The sequence below is a fragment of the Typopeltis vanoorti genome, chromosome 9 (genome assembly GCF_054136105.1).
Source record: "Typopeltis vanoorti isolate ZY-2024b chromosome 9, IOZ_Tvanoo_1.0, whole genome shotgun sequence".
Classification (NCBI taxonomy): Eukaryota; Metazoa; Arthropoda; class Arachnida; order Uropygi; family Thelyphonidae; genus Typopeltis; species Typopeltis vanoorti.
The window spans coordinates 141,167,605-141,188,070 of record NC_143557.1 but is presented as its reverse complement, the minus strand read 5'-3'; the positions used below and the strand labels follow the sequence as shown (position 1 = coordinate 141,188,070).

The 20,466-nt window shown below is 34.9% G+C and overlaps 1 protein-coding gene across 1 annotated transcript in view; it reads left to right on the top strand.

The window, feature by feature from the left end:
• The window catches only part of LOC150103634 (transcription initiation factor TFIID subunit 4B-like), a 397,716-nt gene that overhangs the window by 104,833 nt on the left and 272,417 nt on the right, over positions 1-20,466 (top strand). Inside the window, exon 6 of the mRNA XM_090398501.1 lies at positions 15,413-15,571. Within this exon, the coding sequence (XP_090254627.1) occupies positions 15,413-15,571 (159 nt within the window). The remainder of the gene's footprint in view (positions 1-15,412; positions 15,572-20,466) is intronic.

The following is a 20,466-nucleotide window of genomic DNA, read 5'->3' as shown; positions in this document are numbered from 1 at the left end:
TGACTTTTAGAGAAAAAGAGCAACTAAAATTGCAAGTGTTTTGTGATTCTTTAAAAAGGAACTCTGTAGTAGTTTTCAAATTAATGATTCAGATCCACAAGTTTTATTTCCAGCTCTCTGGACATAAAGCTTCTTTAAATATGTTGGCAGCCACCCATGATCAAATAACTTGACATTGAATGAAGTGATGTTTTAAAATGGGGGGATGGATAGTAAATTATATGAATAAAATAATAAATTTTAAATGCATTTAAGTGAGGTTGTAAATTTCACTCACCACTTGTTTCTATAACTAGACTGTGGTGACTGGGCGAGTTGGTATCTAGAGCCCTCCTCTATGATACTGTAGGATTTTTCCATATTTCCTAGTTTATGAAAGGCTGTTGCATAAACTAGGGAATATGGCTTTGTAATTTAAACCACTGGACTTTGGATAAGTGAATGGTTGGCAGAAAGTGATATACAGTGGATGTGAACCTGCCAGTTTAAAGGTGACCAGTAGGGTGTAGCCAAGGATCAGTCCTTAAGCTATTGTTATTCAGTCTATACATTATGACATTAGTAAGGATCTAAGAGATGTTAATTTCTTTGCTGATGATGCAAAGATTGGCAGGGTGTCATTGATATCCAGCACTTACAGAATGATTTGAATAGGCTGAAATTTGGGCAAATGAAAATGGCAGTGGCTGTCAGTTCAGTGTTAGTAAGTGCAAAGTTATGCACTTTGACATGAGGAGATTTCAAATGGCTTATTATACTACAAGAGACACTGATTAGGCTAGGGATTTTAGTGTAATTGCAAATACAACTCAGAAGATAATTGCAATATGTTGAAACAAACCTTTGACAGTTAAGGATAACGAAGTCATTTTGCTTTTTACAAGGCCTTGAAAAGACCACTCCTGGATTAGTGTGCACATATTTGGTGTCTTTGTTTCATAGGAGCAAAGATACTAAGGAAAAGGTGAAAAGAGTTACAAAGATTATGGAATGTAGATTGAGAGCATGTGGACTACAGTCAATGGTTAACAGGAGAAAGAGGATGATTTGCTAGAGGTCTATTAAACTCTGAATTTTCTTTTATAAGGGTGTGCTGAAAAGTTGTGATAATCACCATGAAGGAATTGAGGTAGAACCATGTTCTTGGTGTTTATCAGAACTTTTTCACCCATCCCCCATACATGCACTTGTATTGTATATACCAGGGGTGTTCAACCCATCGATCGTGGAACGATTTTTGGTCGATCTCTTGTGTATTCTTCCTTATTTACAAATTTAATTAAAACTGAAAACATAATATTTTATTTATTATTATTTTGTATTATATTTAATTTGCTTAAGTGTATTGCTATTGTTTATTTATTTTTCGTTAAAATTGTCAAATCAGTAATTTTCTTATAAGTCCGGGTAAATGAATTAATTTGGATCAGTGGAAGTCAAACAGCGAGCTGAGTGAATATGATTATAAGCAAATTGTAAACAGTCGATTGTAGCTTAAATATTAAATATTCCAAAGTACATTACATCGATTTTTTACTTAGGTTAAGTCCCATGTGAATATTGTAAAAAAAAATAAACTTTGTTTGTCTTGGTATAGTTTGTATTAGATGTTTTTGTAAATAATTCTTTTGAAGCTAACTGTATATACTGCTTTAATAAGAATATGTTAGAGTGTTAAAAACAAAGGCAATGTTTTTGTCGCCGAAGCTGTACATGGCGGCATTAGAAAGATTGTTATTGAAACGTATGAGAAAGGCTTGCAGGCTCTAAGTGTGAACATCTCCGAAGTCAGTCAGAAAGAATTCAAACAACTTTCCGATGGCCGACAACTTGCAATCAAAAGAAAGCGGAGGAGAACAAAAGGTGTGCCGAACTTGAAACTTAAGATGAAAGACTCATACCGATTCTTTGGGGGTTGCCAAACTTTATGCGAGGTCTCAAAGGAGGCCTAATAAAAAGCAGAAGGGTCCCGGTTCCAGAATTGCTGTCAGAGAGGAGGCCGCCCAGTCCAGAGTCACCGTCAGAGAGACTGCCCGGATCCTCGTTGCTTGAGAGAGGAGTTTCCCGCTTCCAGAAAGGAGCTTCTCGGTTCAAGACGTTGCTAGAGAGAAACTACTTCTAGGCTGCAGACAAGGTTTCAAATTGCCGAAAGGAAGAGTTCCAGTTGCTGGAGAAAAGTTTCCAGGCCAGGTTAATATCAGACATTCACCAATGTGTTGTGTTTTCATTACAGTTTGATGAATGAAACGACTTCACTGATATTGCTCAGTTAATGGTATTTATTCGCATGGTATTTCAAGATTATTCAAGTAAAGAACTTTTGAAAATTATACCATTATTGGGAAGGACTAGGGGAGAAGACATTTTTTGGCATTTGATGAAGTTTGTGTTGTTTCACAAATTCATCAAAATTCATCAAATTCATCGTTTTTACATAATGAAATGAAGCCTGATTTATTACCTATCATTGCAGGAGCACCATCTCATTATGTAAAAACGATGACAAATATCCAGATTTTTTAATGTACCACTGTATTATTCACCAACAAGTACTGTGTATTAAAAGATTAAACAAAAGATGTTTTGGATATTACATTGAAAATTGTAAATTCTGTTTGAGGAAAAGCCCTGCAATGGCAGTTATTAAAATTACAAGCAGATGATGATAGGGAACTTCTGTGGTACAGTAATGTTTGCTAGCTCAGCAGAAGTAAATTTTTAGAAAGATTTCTTGTATTAACGATATAAAAAATTTTCTTGATGAAAAAGGAGATATTTTTCCACAATTGATTGATAAAAGATGGTTGTTACACTCATTGCAGGAAAAGCCCTGCAATGGCAGTTATTAAAATTACAAGCAGATGATGATAGGGAACTTCTGTGGTACAGTAATGTTTGCTAGCTCAGCAGAAGTAAATTTTTAGAAAGATTTCTTGTATTAATTAACGATATAAAAAAATTTCTTGATGAAAAAGGAGATATTTTTCCACAATTGATTGATAAAAGATGGTCGTTACACTCATCGTTTTTAGTAGATTTCTGTACGAAATTAAGCAATTTAAATTTAGAGTTACAAGGTAGAGATAAAAATTTAATTGACATGTTAAGTTCAATAAAAACTTTCCAATAATACTTACTTTTATTAAAGAAAAATATAAATTTTTCTTTAATAAATTAAAGAAACTGCGAATTTAGACATCTCCCATATTTATTAAAATTTTTTGAACGAAATCAAGAAATGCTTTGCTATGGTTTAAAAGAATTTATTTGTGAAATAGAATAAGTTGAGGAAGAAATAAATTCAAGATTTAAAGATTTTAATAAAACTGAAACGATTGTATCTTTTATCAATAATCCATTTCAAGAAAACTTGAACATCACAGAAATTTCAAATAAAATTAGTGAGCTGTTTGATATAAACCAAGCTGAAGTAGAACTTGAGATAATAAACATTCAGAATAGTTTACATGTAAAATCAATAAACAATGAAGTCATTTAGAAGTATGCACATGAAAAATTCCCAATATTAACTGATATTGCGCGAAAAATTCTGTCGTGTTTCGGATCGACATACTTGTCAGAATCCGCTTTTTCAAATATGACTGTCATAAAAAAAATCAATTGAGAAACCAAATTACAAATGATCATTTGGATGATTGTCTGCGATTGGCCACTTCTTCATATCAACTTGACTATGAAAATATTGCGAGGTCCAAAGAATGCCAAATTTCGCATTAACTTTTTTTTTTAATCAACCAATATTTCCTGTAACTTGTGAGTTTGTAATCAATCTGTTGTTTTTTCTAACTTTGGTTTTCCAAAATAGAGAAATAAATATTTTATTCCAATATTTTTTTTTTTTTTTTTTGTATTAAAATAATTAAGTGATAAATAAATTTTTAAATACACAAATAAAGGTTTTAGTTATTTATTTGTACAGATAGAACGTGATCTATATAAGAGAGTATATCACCGAATAACTATTTTTATAGAAAAGTAGCTTGCATAGTAAAAAAGGGTGAACACCACTGGTATATACCATGATAAACACATATTATGCAGTGTTTAATAAATTTTATATTGTTTCAAACATTTTATTATCCATTTTAGTTACAATAGCAATAAAAACAACTATATTTAAAAAATAAAAAAAAATTAGTAAAGATTTTGAAATTGAAAGCCCATAGATGATTTATATATATATTTTTTTCATTATAACTAAATACTTAAGGAATTGACAGCGTACACTAGAAATATAAATTAAATCAACTTTAATATATACTTTCCGATATTTCGGCAACGTCACGTTGCCATCTTCATGGGAACTTAAGATAAAGACATGTGCACGTAAGTACTACATAACAGCAAATGAGAAACAAAGCGAGGAGGCTACCGTTTCCCTAAAGTCCTGATGGTGCCTCCTGGCAGACTATATTAGTTGTTCTTGGCCTTTGGGGCTGAACTTCTGATATGTTTCCCAAATTTGGGGCAGTCTCATGCATCCAAATTTGTTAAGGTTTGGCATGTTCCTAAGGGCTGAGGCTGATTCCATGAATAGTCTTTCATACTCGAACTTGCTGCGGTGGCTTTCTTCCACCTTATTCTGTGGTGAGTATCCAGAGCATGGTCTGTAAACCCAGAGTGGCTGTACTGGTGAAATCGGATGTAGTCCTCGTGTTCTGAGATTCTGATATTTGCTGTCCTGCCTGTTTGGCCAAAGTAGGACAATTTTTTTTTCATTGTTTATTATATTTGTTTAACACATTTTTGTGTAGCACAGTATTTTCGTGGGATACATTAAAGGAGCAATTCCTGTAATAATTAAAAAACAACAGTAAATTCAGACATATTTGTCTAAGCAGTTTTCTTTTTTATTAAAATAAAATTAGGAACCAGATTAAAGGATTATGTTGAAGATGTTGATGCATTCTTTTTTCTGTAGTTATCCCATAAATTGTAATTTTTTTTTTTAAATTGACAACTGAGAGATTATCTGAAGATGGTGGGATTATATTGGGAAGAGCATTAATGAAAATTGATCAAATGCTTTTCAGCGATATATTCTTTCATTCATTTGTGCCAGTGAAATGAGAGTACTGGAGAGAAAGCCACCACCACCACACACACACACACACACACAATATGTTGAGGAAGACCAAGGTCTAAGTGAATTGATTTGGTCAGAAGTGCCTTAGAAATGTTAGATATGATTATATTGGAGTTCTCACAAGTAACAGATTGATTTAGAGGAAAACTGTTGATAGGAGATTAATAATAATGAAATTGTTGATAGGAGATTCATAATAATGAAAACTTAATCATGTAGTACTGTCATAGTAACCTGAACACCCTTTGGTGGTACTTATCAGATAATTGCCGACGATGATTCCCCCCAACACACACACACACACACATAAACTATTGAAAATCTTCTGTGATTTAATGAATACTGACAGAAGATTAAAACTACCTTGTGTTAACTTCAAAAGTAACCCTTTTATCTCATTCTTAAATTCAGTCAAAAAAACTAGGATTTTTCTTTCGCTCAAGACATTACGTCACCCCCAAACAGCTATTAACAATGTACAAGTCACAAATCCATTTTGTGGTGGGGCCCCAAAATGCTCGACTCAATACAGAGGAGAACAATTAGACTTATCAATGATCCATCCCTTACTAACTCCCACCTCCCCTCTTTCACGCAGATGTATGGTCTCTGCAGTATGTATATTCTACAAATATTTCCATGGGAAATGCTCATCGGTAATGTTATCAATAATTCCTCCACTCAGTACTAAACTCATGGGGACACGTACAGCTGGCTGCACAACATCTCTTCACAGTTCACTTAGAAACAAACAGAACAAGTTTCTTTTCCTTTTCCTTCATCCCTGCAACTGCTGCACTGTGGAACAGTCTCCCACCTGCTGTGTTTCCCAAGGAATACAATTTAAAGTCATTCAAATCAAATGTAAACAAATTCCTCCTTTCCCAACCCACCACCCATACACGGTACTAATGTACTATAGGTTGACCAACCAACCTCCTGTGTATGGGCTCAACATAAAAAAAAAAAAATAAAATAAAAAAAAAAATTGTCATTCCTTCATTATGATAGCACTGTACAGTTCAAATTATACTATTACCCACTTCCTGTCAATGTTTTTCTTGCCAATTAATCTGCAATATGTAAGGTCTATGATAAAATATATCAAGCACTATAAATGTACTTGATATATTTTGAATATTTTTTCTTGCTACCTTTTCTAATTATACAAAACCTATCAACAGATCCTTGTTATGTTCTTGTGATTTCTTTGTTTTTAAGGTAAATTCTGTCTTGATAGTACCTGTTTACCTTGGACACACTTTGATTTTCCATAAGTTTCTCTTCTACAATTTTCTTACCTTTTTTATTTGCATTAAACTTTTCTGGAAACTCACCATGGAAAATTCCTCTGTAATTCTCATATTTAGTTTTATTCCTTTTTTAGATGATATTAAAGTAAGTGCTCCACTGTAGTCATTTTGAATTCAACCTTTTTTTGGTCAGACCTGAATCATGCAGCTTAGCCACTTGCAAAATTTTTATCTCAATATTTGATGATATGTGGTAGAATGTTGTAATAGCATCTGAGAATTGATGTCTATGAATGAGGTGACTGTTATTCCTTCAGATTCACGAGGAGGTGTGGTCGGACTTTTCCCCCTCCTTATTATTCCTTTTATATGTCAATAACGTTCATCCCTACCTTACAGAAGACACAAAAGTAGCTTGCTATGCAGATGATATAGCCATCTGGCACACTAATGATAAAATCAAAGAATCAGAGGAGATTCTAAACAAATCCATGAGAGAATTAGAAAAATGGTCAGATGAACTTAAAATCAACCCAAACAAAACAAAACTAAGCACCTTTAGTACAGACAGGAAATAAATAGACATTCCTACAATCCCAAAGTCATGATCAACAACAATCTAATTGATAAAGTCACAAATCCAAAATACCTTGATGTTACACTTGATCAGGAATTACGTTTTGCACAACACATATCTAACACTTCCAACAGAGCTCTAAAAAAATTAAATATACTGAAAAGACTTTGTGGAACAAATTGGGGTGTGCAAAGCCGAAAATCCTCAAAACTACTTACACTACACTAATACTTGTAGCAAGGCTTATATGTTGGTCATACATAACTGATAATTGACTTAAGTAATTTACAATGCATAAAACGGATAGCCCAATGGCCAGGACAACCCATTTACCCCTCTAGGGGGCACCATTAGGACTTTAGGAACAATATTAGTTTCTTGCCTCCTTCCTCATTTGCTTTTGTTAGTGCCTACGTGCACATACCATATTTGTATGTTCCTGAAGATGGCAACGTGACGTTACCGAAATATTGAAGGTATTCATTAAAGTTTCCTTTAATTAATATCCGTTTTATGCGTTGTAAATTCTTTAAGTCATGCACTAATAAAGCCAATAATGGAATATGCAGCACCTGTCTGGTCACCTTCAGCCTCATCGGTAAAGGAAAAATTAGACAAAATATAAGCAAAAGCATCCAAGATTATCATTGGTGCAATCTCATCCACTAACAATATCAGAGCCCAACAGGAATGTGGGCTTGACCTGCTGGAGGACAGACAAAAATTTGCCACCATAAAATTCATAAATAATATCATAAGCTACCAGAGCGATCATATATCCCTAAAAACTCATGAACATTGGAATCAGAAATGCAGACTTCACAGATCAACTTTACAATATGATGACACTATCAGGAAGGAAATAGGTCTTGATCAGCTAAATGCCCACATAAACAAAGAACCTCTAGTTTCCAGTCCTTTACCTTCAAATACCTCCATAAATCTAAACCTTACCAAACTCTGTACAAAAAAAGAATCAAATGAAATACTCAAAGAAAAAGTCCTAAATACTATCAACCTTCTTTCATCCTCCAAACAGGTTATTTGTTATACCGATAGATCGTCAGACACCAATATGATTAATGGAGGTGCTGGTGTTCTCCTTCTACTCCCGAAAGGTGAAAAACGTTCAATAAAAGTTGGATCTGGGAGAATCGCTTCCAAATTTCCAGCGAACTTTATGCAATAAATAAAGCACTCGAAGCCTATTTAAAATTATCATCTCAACAATCTGAGGGAATTATAATTTACACTGACTCAAGATCAGCTATGGAGGCAATCAGAGATGGTAATACCAGGTTCACACAAGACATCCATAAACTCTTAAATCAGCTAAAGTGTTTAGGAAAAAGTTGCATTTTACAATGGATTCCTGCTCATGTAGGCATTAATTACAATGAAGCAGTTGATAAATTAGCAAAAGAGGCCAGAGAACTCAACCAAGAAACTCACATGATAACTCTTGCTGATGCTAACACACTAGCAAAAGCTAAACTAATTCCACTGAAATCCATGATACAACAATCCCGAAATCAATGCTGACAGAAAGACCTCCACCACGATAACAAGACTACGAACAGGACATTATAGAGAAATGAAGATCAATACAGATGATATGAGAACATATAGAAAAACTGCAGCAACTGTCCCAATACCGAACTGATACCCACTCACATCTTTACCTTTCCAGCAATTACATCAGCCTTGCAAGAAATAGATACTAATCCTGAACAACAGCTGTATACAAACAAAATCATCAACATAGCCAAAGCAGTTCAAGGAGCACATGGAAACATCTAAGACTCTTCAAAGGACAAGACAGCAACAACGTTAATATCACCTCTGGTTCTGGCTTCCACTAATGAGACCTCAATAAAGGTCAAAACCAATCTGGGTAGTGACCTTTCCCATAATGCATAGCATTGTACATGCCACAAGGATATGTGCTTTGTATTATGGGATACTAAGGCAAGTGGTGTGAAGTCATTAGCTTCTATGTACGAGTTCCCCCAGTCCTGAATATACTTCAGGTGCAAACTTTATTTGCTTACACTTGGAGAAAGGATTAAACCAAGTATATAATTTCTTGGTATCTTTATTTATATAGTTTAACCAAGTGGAAAAACTTCCAATAAGTTCCTCCTTTCCCAACCTACTACCCATATATGGTACTGATGTACTATAGGATTGATCAATCAACCTCATATATGGGCTCAACATCAAAAATAAATACAAAGAAAAAGTGTCTTTAGTAGACTTTATCCAAGATCAAGAAAGACATTCCTCTTCGTCCAATTGTCAACTGCATAGATTTGCCTACTTATCAAATAGTCAAATTTTTAGCACACCTATTGAAAGCTCAGATTGTCAACTCCCACTCATATATAAAACACTTGTTCAAAGAAAATCTGAGGTTTTACTTCATCATCCTAACTTAAATCGGAATTCATCATAGAATGTTATTACCAGAATTACGTTTAATTTTAATGTCTTTACTTCTAAAATTTTTGGCAAAGTTTCACAGCTATTTTACAAATAAAGACATTAAAATTAGATGTAAGTGATTCTGATAATAATATTCTATGATGAGTTCTTCCTATGTCTCGATTTGATGGAAGTTTTTCCCCTTGGCTATGCTATCAATTATATATTTGTTTAATCCTTTATCCAAGTGTAAGCAAACAAAGTTTGCACCTGAAGTATTTTCAGGATTGGGGCAACTCGTGGTAAAGGTGATATAAGTTCTGATCACTTGCCTTAGTATCCCATAATGTGAAGCACATACCCTTATGGGTATGTATTATGGAAAGTAATGCAAACCTAACCTAACCTTATTATTAAAATTCTCTGGATTAGAAATAATTGATGGAAGTTTTTTCACTTGGCTATGCTACCAATTATATACAGTCATACCCTGACTTACGTGAATCCGGAGTTTTGCGGTTTCTTATATGTATTCCCGTCCCGCTTCACGCCTCACCACTAGTTGTATCTTTCCGCCGCCGGCCGCATTCGCCAGTAATGCAAGAGCTCTAAAAAAATAAATCTAAAGCTGGCTTGCCAGTGATTTGAAAGTCAAATTCTAAAGTTTGGGTGATAGCTTCTATTTTTGAAGACTGGTTTGGTCACCACTTCATACCTGAAGTTGAACATTATTGCCAGTTTAAAAAAAATTCTATTTAAAGTTATGCTCATTATTGATAATGCACCTGGTCACCCTCCTGCAACTTTAATTGATTTTGATCCACGTGTAAAAGTTGTTTTCTTGCCTCCAAATACAACCAGCTTACTTCAACCGATGGACCAAAGAGTTGTCAAAACATTCAAAACGTACTACACACGCTGTTCGTTTGCAAGTCTGAATGAAGCTATGAGGCAAAATGAGCAACTGTCTGTTAAAGAGTTTTGGAAACAGTTTAATGTTTTAGATGCTGTAAGGATTATCAGAGATTCTTGGGGCGAAATTTCCCAAAAAACCTTGAATGGTGTCTGGAAAAAACTTTGTCCATCCTTTTTTAAATGCGAAACGGAAATGTTGACAGAAACTGATCAAGTTGCTGAGCCAATAGAAGAAGTTGTCAACCTTGCAAGGCAATTAGATTTAGAAGTTAACAGTGAAGATGTCAGCGAGCTGTTAGACTCGCATAACAAGAAGCTTACAATCGACGAGCTCATAGAGATGCGTCAGCAAAGCCCTACCAAAGAGACCGAAACCTCAGATCCATTTCTACGAGAAAAGCACATGACAAATGCAAAATTAACAGTCTCGGCTTAATTATGAAAGGTTTTCAGATTTTGGAGGACATAGATTCTAACGAGGAACGAATTGTAGCCAGAAGGCAAGGAATAAAAAAATCATTGGCTTGCTATGAAGAAATTTTTGCGTGACAAGAAAAAGACATTATGCCATCAGATGAATCTATTAGATTTTATGAAACCATCAACATCAAAATAACTTTCTTTTTTTATGTACTACAATTATGATTATATTTCTTAAAAAAAAATAGGTGTTTTTGTATTTTGGTCCCAATTAACTAATATTTTGTATTACTGTTTTACATTATGAGGGAAGGTCACTACCCAGACCAGTTTCGACCTTGATTGAGGTCTCATCAGTGAGTAGGTAGACCTGGATAATACCAAGTTTTAGTGAACAGAGCTTACATACTTTACTATACGAATTGCCAGAAAGGTGTACGCATCAATTATTATTTAAAGCCGAATAAGAAACTTGAAGATCGAAATCTAAGAGTTTCATGCTGAAGAATATATCTTCTAGGAGCTGCGTTTTGCATTAGGAGAAAATATTAAGGACAGTGATAGTAACTTGCTCCACCTTTGCTCCAAGTTGCCCTAGTGTTGTACTACCAGGCGTTGACTTGGACTTGCCGAACGTTCTTCGGCATGAAACTCTTAGATTTTGATCTTTGAGTTTCTTATTCGGCTTTAAAATAATGAGGGATTTTTTTATCCCCTTAATTAAATAATTTATGTCGCCAAAAAAATAGCCTTTTGGCTCTTTATTGTAGTAATAATTGATGGGTACACCTTTCTGTCAATTCATATAGTAAAGTATGTAAGCTCTGTTCACTAAAACCTTGGTATTATCCAGGTCTACCTACTCACTGATGAGACCTCAATAATAGGTCAAAACCGGTCTGGGTAGTGACCTGCCCTCATAATGTAAAACAGTAATGCATTTCCTAGAAGCTGCATTGTAGATTATGAGAAAATATTAAGGACAGTGATAATAGCTTGCTCCACCTTTGCTCCGAGTTGCCCTAGTGTTGTACCACGAGGCGTTGACTTACGCTTGCACTTGCCAAACGTTCTTCGACATGAAACTCTTAGATTTCAATCTTCGAGTTTCTTATTCTGCTTTAAAATAATGAGGGATTTTTTATCCCCTTAATTAAATAATTTACGTCGCCGAAAAAATAGCCTTTGGCTCTTTATTGTAATATTTTGTTTGTATATATAAATTACATGCATAATTATACCCCGAGTTACGCGAATTCGACTTACGTGCTTTTTGTTGGTCCCACCTACTGCATAACTTCAGGGTATGACTGTATTTGGTTTAATCCTTTATCTAAGTGTAAGCAAACAAAGTTTGTGCCTGAAGTATTTTCAGGACTGGGGCAACTCGTGGTAAAGGTGGTATAAGTTCTGATCACTTGCCTTAGTATCCCATAATGCAAAGCCAAGCATAGCCAACTGAAAAAAAACTTCTATCAACTGTCTCTAATCCAGAGAATTTGAATAATAAAGTGTTAGCACCTTTTGGCAACTAGTATATGGTGATATGACTTCTGCATTACTTCCACCTTAGTATCACCACCTCTGGGTCTGGCTCCCACTGACAAGACCTCAATAAAGGTTGAAATTCGTCTAGGTAGTGACCCTTTCCATAATGCATAGCATTATCCTATAAGGATACGTGCTTTGCATTATGGGATACTAAAACAAGTGATTAAGCTTATTATTATTCCTGACACCTCCAAGTAGTCCGAAGTCATCATCACGGGAGGACACCTACAACTGTCTCAACCACCACACCGAACCTCTACTACGAATCATCTCCATCAACGGCATCTACCGCCCACCACAACTAGTATTTTTTGTCTGTAAATTGCGTGTGTTCTGAAGGGCCAATTTGTCTTTGTGCGGGATGAAAAACCCGAGTTTCTGGGAGAAAAACCCCTGCCACCTATACCACCTCTACCACGAGTTTCCCCAGTCCTGAAAATACTTCAGGCGCAAACTTTGTTTGCTTACACTTGGATAAAGGATTAAACCAAATATATAATTGGTATGTCTTGATTTTTAGATGAATTAAATTGAAATAACTGACCTCTGTCTACCTAAGATATGAGGAAGACTTATTTTAATCACACATCAATATTTTTTTATTTTTTAATAACTAATGAATTGTCAGTATTGCAACATTTCCTCAGTTATACCGTTGCATTGCTTTATGTATTACATTGCGTGGTTGTCACTTTTTTCAAATCAATCCATTTTTCATGTTCTACTTTGTAATTAACTATTGTCTCCACTGATGATGACTTTGTAATATTCAGATTTAATTCAATTAATATTTGTAAATAAATAATATTGCCCCCTTGCTTTTTTTTGTAATGACATCATATCTACATCCTTGAACATACTTGGATTGACTGGTGATAGGGTTTTTTGGGCACAAGTACTACTCAGATCAGCAGTGCACCCAGAGGGGGGGGGGGGGGGCAAGGGGCCAGGTACCCCTCCAAAAAATGAAAAGAAAAAAGGGGGAAAAACTAGAAAAATTTCCAAAATCTTTTCCTAATTATAATTCAGCTTTTTTTTTTATTTATGTTGTGTCATGTCTTCTATTTCTATACTACTTATGAATTAGTGGTCACATGAGGTGGGAATACCTTATAGCTCTTGGACATCATGGCTGCTGTGAACACAAGGCAAATGAAGTAGTGCCCAGGCAGACTGAGTGCTACTTCGGGCCATAGGAGATCATGGGTATCATGTATTAGCGATCATTGCAGATGGTCAGTCACACGTCATATGCGATTCGTAGTGTGTATTCTCAAATAGTCTACTCAACTCCCCCCCCCCCGATTAAATCCTGAGTGCACCACTGACTCAGGTTCACCGTACCTTAATTTTTCCTCAGAGTTGATACTCAATCTAAAACTGAACAAGTCAAAATCCAAATTATGTGTATGTTAGCAATCACAAGAAGAAAAAAAAAGTTTGCTTTTACTACTTGTAGTTCTTGTTTATGTTTTCTAATAATGTTCTGTGTATATCGTCATATTCACAATTCTGACTCTATGCATAATATTGAATTTGGATTTACCAAATATCTAACCTTATTTTATATTTTAACATATTCATGATCAATGATTTAAAAAATTTTTGTTGCCCAGGACTAGCATTCCATTAACACAAATTATTAATTTTCCTGACATGTAGATCAAAGGTAACAAAATTAAGCTAATATGTATATATGTTATATGTGATGGTAGTTTGTGGCTGTGGTTTTTATTCTTTTCTGCACATTGCGTAATTATCAACTTGACTTTTTTTTTCTTTTTTTTAAGAATAAATTGCTTTAAAAATAAATTACAATAATTAGTAAAAATAATACTTGTTATAAAATAACACAAATGAGCAAGGCTCTCAGTAACAAAATAATTTTTTTTTATGTTTGAGCACTTCTTTCAAGCAGGGCAAACATGTTTCACTAAGGTCAAACACTTTATAATAAAATATTTTTTCTCCATCATGTACTTTTTTCCAAAGCGTCACTGGAACACTTTAGTGTAAGCTTATTAACCAGTATAATAAATAGCTGTGTAGCACTCTTAATTTTGATGATCTGATAACCAATTTGATATTTTTATACACATTTTCAATAGTTTCTTCACTAAGATTAATTGAAGGTCTTCATTTTATATTTTTGTATGACATTTAAATAAAGTAAGAGCTATTATTTATATATTTTTCAAAATGAAGTGAGTTAAAAACATTGTGATTAAGGAAAAGAGAGTATAATTAAATAACATAAGGGTGAATTATGTTTTCACCAATTAAAATTTATTTATAAATGTAAATTATTTACTATCCCATTCTTTTCAAAAAGAAATTTTTTAGTTAATTGAATATATATATTTTTTAATTTATTAAACTCAGCCTTGGACTGATCAAGTCTCAAAGCACTGAATCTTTCCAAAATATTTGACTTCTTCACAATTCAACTTCAAACTCAGAACCCCCCCCCCTTCTACTCCAGTGGAGGGGAAAACTGATGGGAATGCTATTAAATAGCATTACTTTTTTCCCCTATGGAATACAATCAACTGGACTTCCTGTACAGTGTTAACAATAAGTTTCTCTACTTTATTCTCATCTACTATATTGTACTTTGAAACAGGCATATCAAGATTACTATTTAAAAATAATAACAATAAAGCAACATTACTCATTAATTTTCATGATTGCTAAATTTGCCAAAATGATATGGGGTAGTGTTGGTCTTAGCAGAATAATGTTTAAACAATAGTTTTCTTCTCATCAGTCCACATTACAATAGTGTTTGCCATTTGTTGCACATGTTTCTAATTAGCATGTAATTTATACATGTTAATTAATATATTATACATAGGTATCAAATTGTTTATTTATTTCTGTATATCTTTTCTTGGAGCTTGCACTTTTATTAACTAATTTTAATTGTTTTAATTCACATGTAAGTTTTATAAGAGGTCATCCATAAGATACCAAAGGAAATTGTTCCCCTGATATTTTAAAGAATTTTACTCTTAATATGCCGCACGTGTATATCGTGCATTTCTACATTCATGCTAATCTTTTATATACCTAAGGAAATTGTTCCCTGATATTTTAAAGAATTTTACTCTTAATATGCCACACGTGTATATCATGCATTTCTACATTCATGCTAATCTTTTATAGGCTATATCTGAACCACCCCAAGCTGTTGTTGGTCCTCTTCTTCAAACCCAGCCTGGCTTGAATGTAGTATCTTCAGTAACCAGAACAGGAAATAATTCTCCTGTTCCTGCAGTCAGTAATTCCCATCAGTCTGTTGCTGTTAAGATGAACAATAACCATGTTAGTTCAAATTAGATTTCACTGCACATTTATTTCAGAATTGAATTGTTGAGCTGTCTTTATTTTACTATTTTCAGATATTTTTATGTGAAATGTTTTTTAATTTTTTTTTTTTTTTCTGTTATGAAGAATAATGCGTCATTACAGAATTAGGAGATAAAAACATCACAAATTTGTGATGTTTTTATCTATCTAAATTTTAAGTTAGATGTTTATAAATTTGTAAACACATAACTTATATCAATACAACCCTGTTTCATTTGCACAAAGATTTGGCAGAAATGCTGTCATTGCTTACCAGTCATACTGATAATGCTTGGAAGTTTGTTTTCATGGTGGGGTTTGTATAGAGTAAACAGGGAAGGAAAAATATTCAGATATATGTAATTCTGATCATCCTTTAGAAATAGTCCAGTATATATTCCATACTGAATAATTAAAATAACAAAAGCAGATAATTACCAAAATTGCAACAGTGTAATATTTTGATATTATATAGATAAGTCCCAGAGGTATTATGCCACTCTAAATATTTCAGTAAGATATACAACATAGGATATTAAATACAGTTATTTATTTATTTTATTTTTTTTAGTTTATAAGTCGCTATGCCTCCATAGTACAGTTAGTAACAGTGATGCCCTTTGATTGGAAAGTTTAAATTCTCTCCATGATATGAGAAACATATATAAAACGTTTCAACTGAAGGAGAATTATTACTCATTCTCATAAATAAATGATTTATCCTTCTGAAAACTTGATGTTTTAACCTTGCAAAGCAAGGCATAAATGGAGAGAATTAGATTTGCGATAAGTTACTTCAGTAGTTTTATTAGAGTGAGTGAGTTTGTTATAATGGTCTTTGCTTTTGTGAGTGTTAGTGGTAATGAAGTCATTGCATATGATTCAAAAAAAGGCTTGATTATCCAGGGATATAATTAAACAAGTATATCATTTAAAATTCACATCATGTGATATTGTTTTATTTATAGCCATTATTTTTGATGAAATGTCTAAGAAGCTAGTTTATTATCAAATGTACATATCACTAAGAAGAAAACTAAGTAAATAGTTATGCATTATGTAAATCACTCGTCTTGATATGTATTCATTATCTGACCTGCTTGTTCTAATTAGCCTATCAGGTAATAATTCATTATTATTATTAAGACAGACCTCCAGGGAGTCAGAGACTCATCGAGAGAGGCCATATACTACACACACCAGCTTTTATACTTATTCTTGAATTCATTCACACTGTTTTCACTCACAGCATCCAATAGCAATCCATTCCAATCACACACCACCCTCTGAGAGAAAAATCTAGCCCTTTCTCCCCCACCTTCTTAGCTGCCTATATTCTTAGCTTCCAAGGATGCCCTCTTGTCCTTTCCCCACACCCCCATAAATTGAAAAATTCTATCAATTGAAATGCTGTATGACCTTTCAGAAGTTTGTAAGTCTCTATCATAATCACCCCTCTTTCTCCTGTTTGCTAGTGTCTGAAGTCTACAAATACTCAATTTTTTATTCCACAATTCTGATATCATTTTTAACACTCTCCTTTGTACTCTCTCCAATATATCAGAATCACAACGGAAACCAGAAGACTGAATCTGCGCACAGTAGTGCAAGTGAGGTCTTAGCAAGGCCTATCAAAGAGACAAAATGACATCCTTATCTTTACATGTGAACATTCGTTTAAGCATTGCTATTATCTTTTGAGTTGTATTTGCAATCTTTGTCACATGGCACCTGAACTTCAACTCCTATCTACTAACACTCCAAGATCCCTAGCTCATCATTTTCTTCTAGCATGATCCCACCAATATAATATGACATTGGATATCTAATCACACTGAAATAAATTACTTTACATTTACTGACATTGAACTGCACCCATTTTCCAGTGCCCATAATTCCAGCCTATTCAAATCATTCTGCAAGTATTGCATATCAACAGCATTCCTGATTACCCTATCTATCTTTGTGTTATCAGCAAATAGCTGAATGTCGTTTGTCAAATCCTTCCCAATATCATTAATGTACAGATTGAATAACAGTGGACCAAGCACTGATCCTTGTGATACACCACTAGTTTTTTTCTTTAATTTATTTTTGTACTGGTTATGGGCAGTACTACCCTTACATCACGTCCAGACATCTCATCCAAACTTGATATAGGCCTAAGCCTTTACAAGTGTTTTACCCTATACCTGTTCTAGTTATCATTGTAGTCATTCTCTGGTGGCAATGCCATGCCACAGTGTGCCCTGTAGGGCCCTCAAGGAAAGAACTTTTATATCCTTCTGCTTAAGCCCAAGCTGTTTTAAGTCCTTATAGCTATCTGCACTCCATATGCCATGAAAAGAGATGGTGGCGCTGATAAACCTTGGAGTTGCCCCATGCTCCTCTCATATCTTACTAACTAGATCTTGGTTATTCTTATAATAGTTTACCTTATTATTATGGCTGTAGGCTGGTGGGAACCCTGTTCCCACTACCTGGGCATCCTTCCCAAATGTCACCATCTCTTTTAATCACTAAGTCTGGCTTACACAAACTCACGGAGGTCCTATAATGTGGTTCCACCGTGGTCTCAAAATCTTTGTTCTTAAAGTTGTTATTCAGAATGGAGACTACGGTGTCATGCCTACACACACCCCATTGGTGCAGAAGCAACACTGGGCTATATATGAGACAATGTCTCCATGTAGTGGCAGCCAGCCCTACATCGCTACTTCATCGAGCTGTGCAGGCTCGAGTGGGCAGGGAATTGATCCTCGTCCTGATAAGGTCAATATACTCGAACCCAGGGAGGAGTCAGGTGCCATCCCTTACCCAGTCATGCTGGGGAGGCACCAGATATGACTTTTTTAAAGGAGTACCATCTACAGAACAGTGCAGGAGAAATGCCTATCTCGTGTTCTGCAGGTGCTGACTCAATTAAGGTACCTTGATAATGGGACCAGCCTACCTAAAGTCTTGTATTAATGGGCTATAGAAAGCCTCACTGCAGATAAGGGAAGAAGATAGTTTTAACTTCGCGATTCTGGACAGCCGCAGGCATGGGATCAGCCATCTAAGTGATGGAACCCTGAGCCCGCCGTCCTTCACCCTCGCATGGAAATATGTAGTAGGGGTGTCGGGCGGCAGTCAGAGCCATGATCTCACTGCTGAACAGATAGCCCTGTCCATTCAGGACAGTACCGAAGTATATGTCCTACCAAGCACCAACTTGTGGTAAAAGCGAGGTGGGAAAGGAATCTTAAATCTTCTAGACTCACATCCCCTGTATACCACTTGTATCTGTCAGTCAGCCATCCTCTTATCTATGCTAGTATTCTATAACCCAAACCCATTTTCTCCAATTTATGCAAGAGTCTATCATGGTGTATCCATTTTCCTTGTCTAGTTCAATGGTAACATTGTTATAGAATGTGAGCAAGTTGCTAAAACATGACCCTGCCTTAGTAAACCCATGTTGTTCATTGCAAAGTCGAGATTCACTGTCAATGCATTTCTGAATGTAAGCCCTAACCTATTTTTCCAAAATCTTCGCCACCACTCCTGAGATACTAATTGGACACATCGGTCTTTGTACCACCCTTGTGCAATGGTTACCATACATTCCTTCGGAATCTTCCCTGTTTTCAGACTGATATTAACCCTTTAACAGCTGAGAATGTATTATTACAGGCTCGGAAATACATGCCTGCTGTGCTGAGCCCGTATATGTACGGTTGTACAGAAATCAAGTGGACACCCCTTGATTATGCAAATTTTATAAAACTATTATTGCCATTTTTGTGAGGGAACAAGTGTATATCAAGAATGTATGTTGCTGCCCAGACTTCTTACTTCAGTAAGAATTTTAATTGATTTTATTTATAAATTTTTTGCAAAATTAATTCAGCACTTGGACAATGTCAGTAGAACATAAAATCAGCAGTTATAGGGTTAAACAGCCTGGTAGGAATAGCCAGTTCAGCTGAATATTCTTCAGCATTCATGCTGATATCCAATCAGTCCCTATTGCTGAATTCTTATTCAATTTGTGCAACTCTAATACCTCATCCTCATACACCTGCGTTTCTTCTTCCAGTGAAGAGGTAGCAGTGAGCTCAATGTTGTGTACACCAGGTTGATAGCGTTTAAGAAAATAAGCACTCATTAGGTGAGCAACCTCTTCTACATCTGTAACTGTCATGTCATCTGGATTTAGAAGAGTTATCCTTTCATATTCATTCTTTCTTTTACTTGCAGCATATCGATAGAATTCTTGTCGGTTGTCTTTAGCACGCAGAGCCAGTTTCTTTTCATACTCAGACATTGCTTTCCATACAACACTTGTGACTATTCTAGCTTACTGCTTATAACGTTCATAACGGACGTCATTCTTGTGCTCATGGTATTCCTTCCACATCGTCCTTTTCTTACAAATCTCTTGTTTAATAAGATTACACATCCATTTGATTCCAACCCTATTTATTCTTCAAACTCTCGGGACACATTCTGATATCACATCATTTAAGTATTGTTTAAATGCTTCCCATTCACTGTTGATATTCTTTCCATCTATCAACCGATCCCATTCCACTGCACTCGTATACTCCTCAGTTGGATATAATTTCCTGCTTTGTAGTTCAGCATGTAACCTTTTCTGAATGGAACATTTATAAACTTAGTCACTTCCCAAGTAAGTACTGCATGATCACTGTCGCCAACCGGAGGCAGAATAGTTACGTCTTTAACTGAAACACCCTCTGATGCTATAATCAAATTTAACACTCTTTGACCTCGATTTCCTTCTGTCACATGCTGCTTGAGGAAGTTATCCCACAAAAGCTCAATAAATGCATTTTCATTCTCCTCATGAGATTCTACTGCTACCC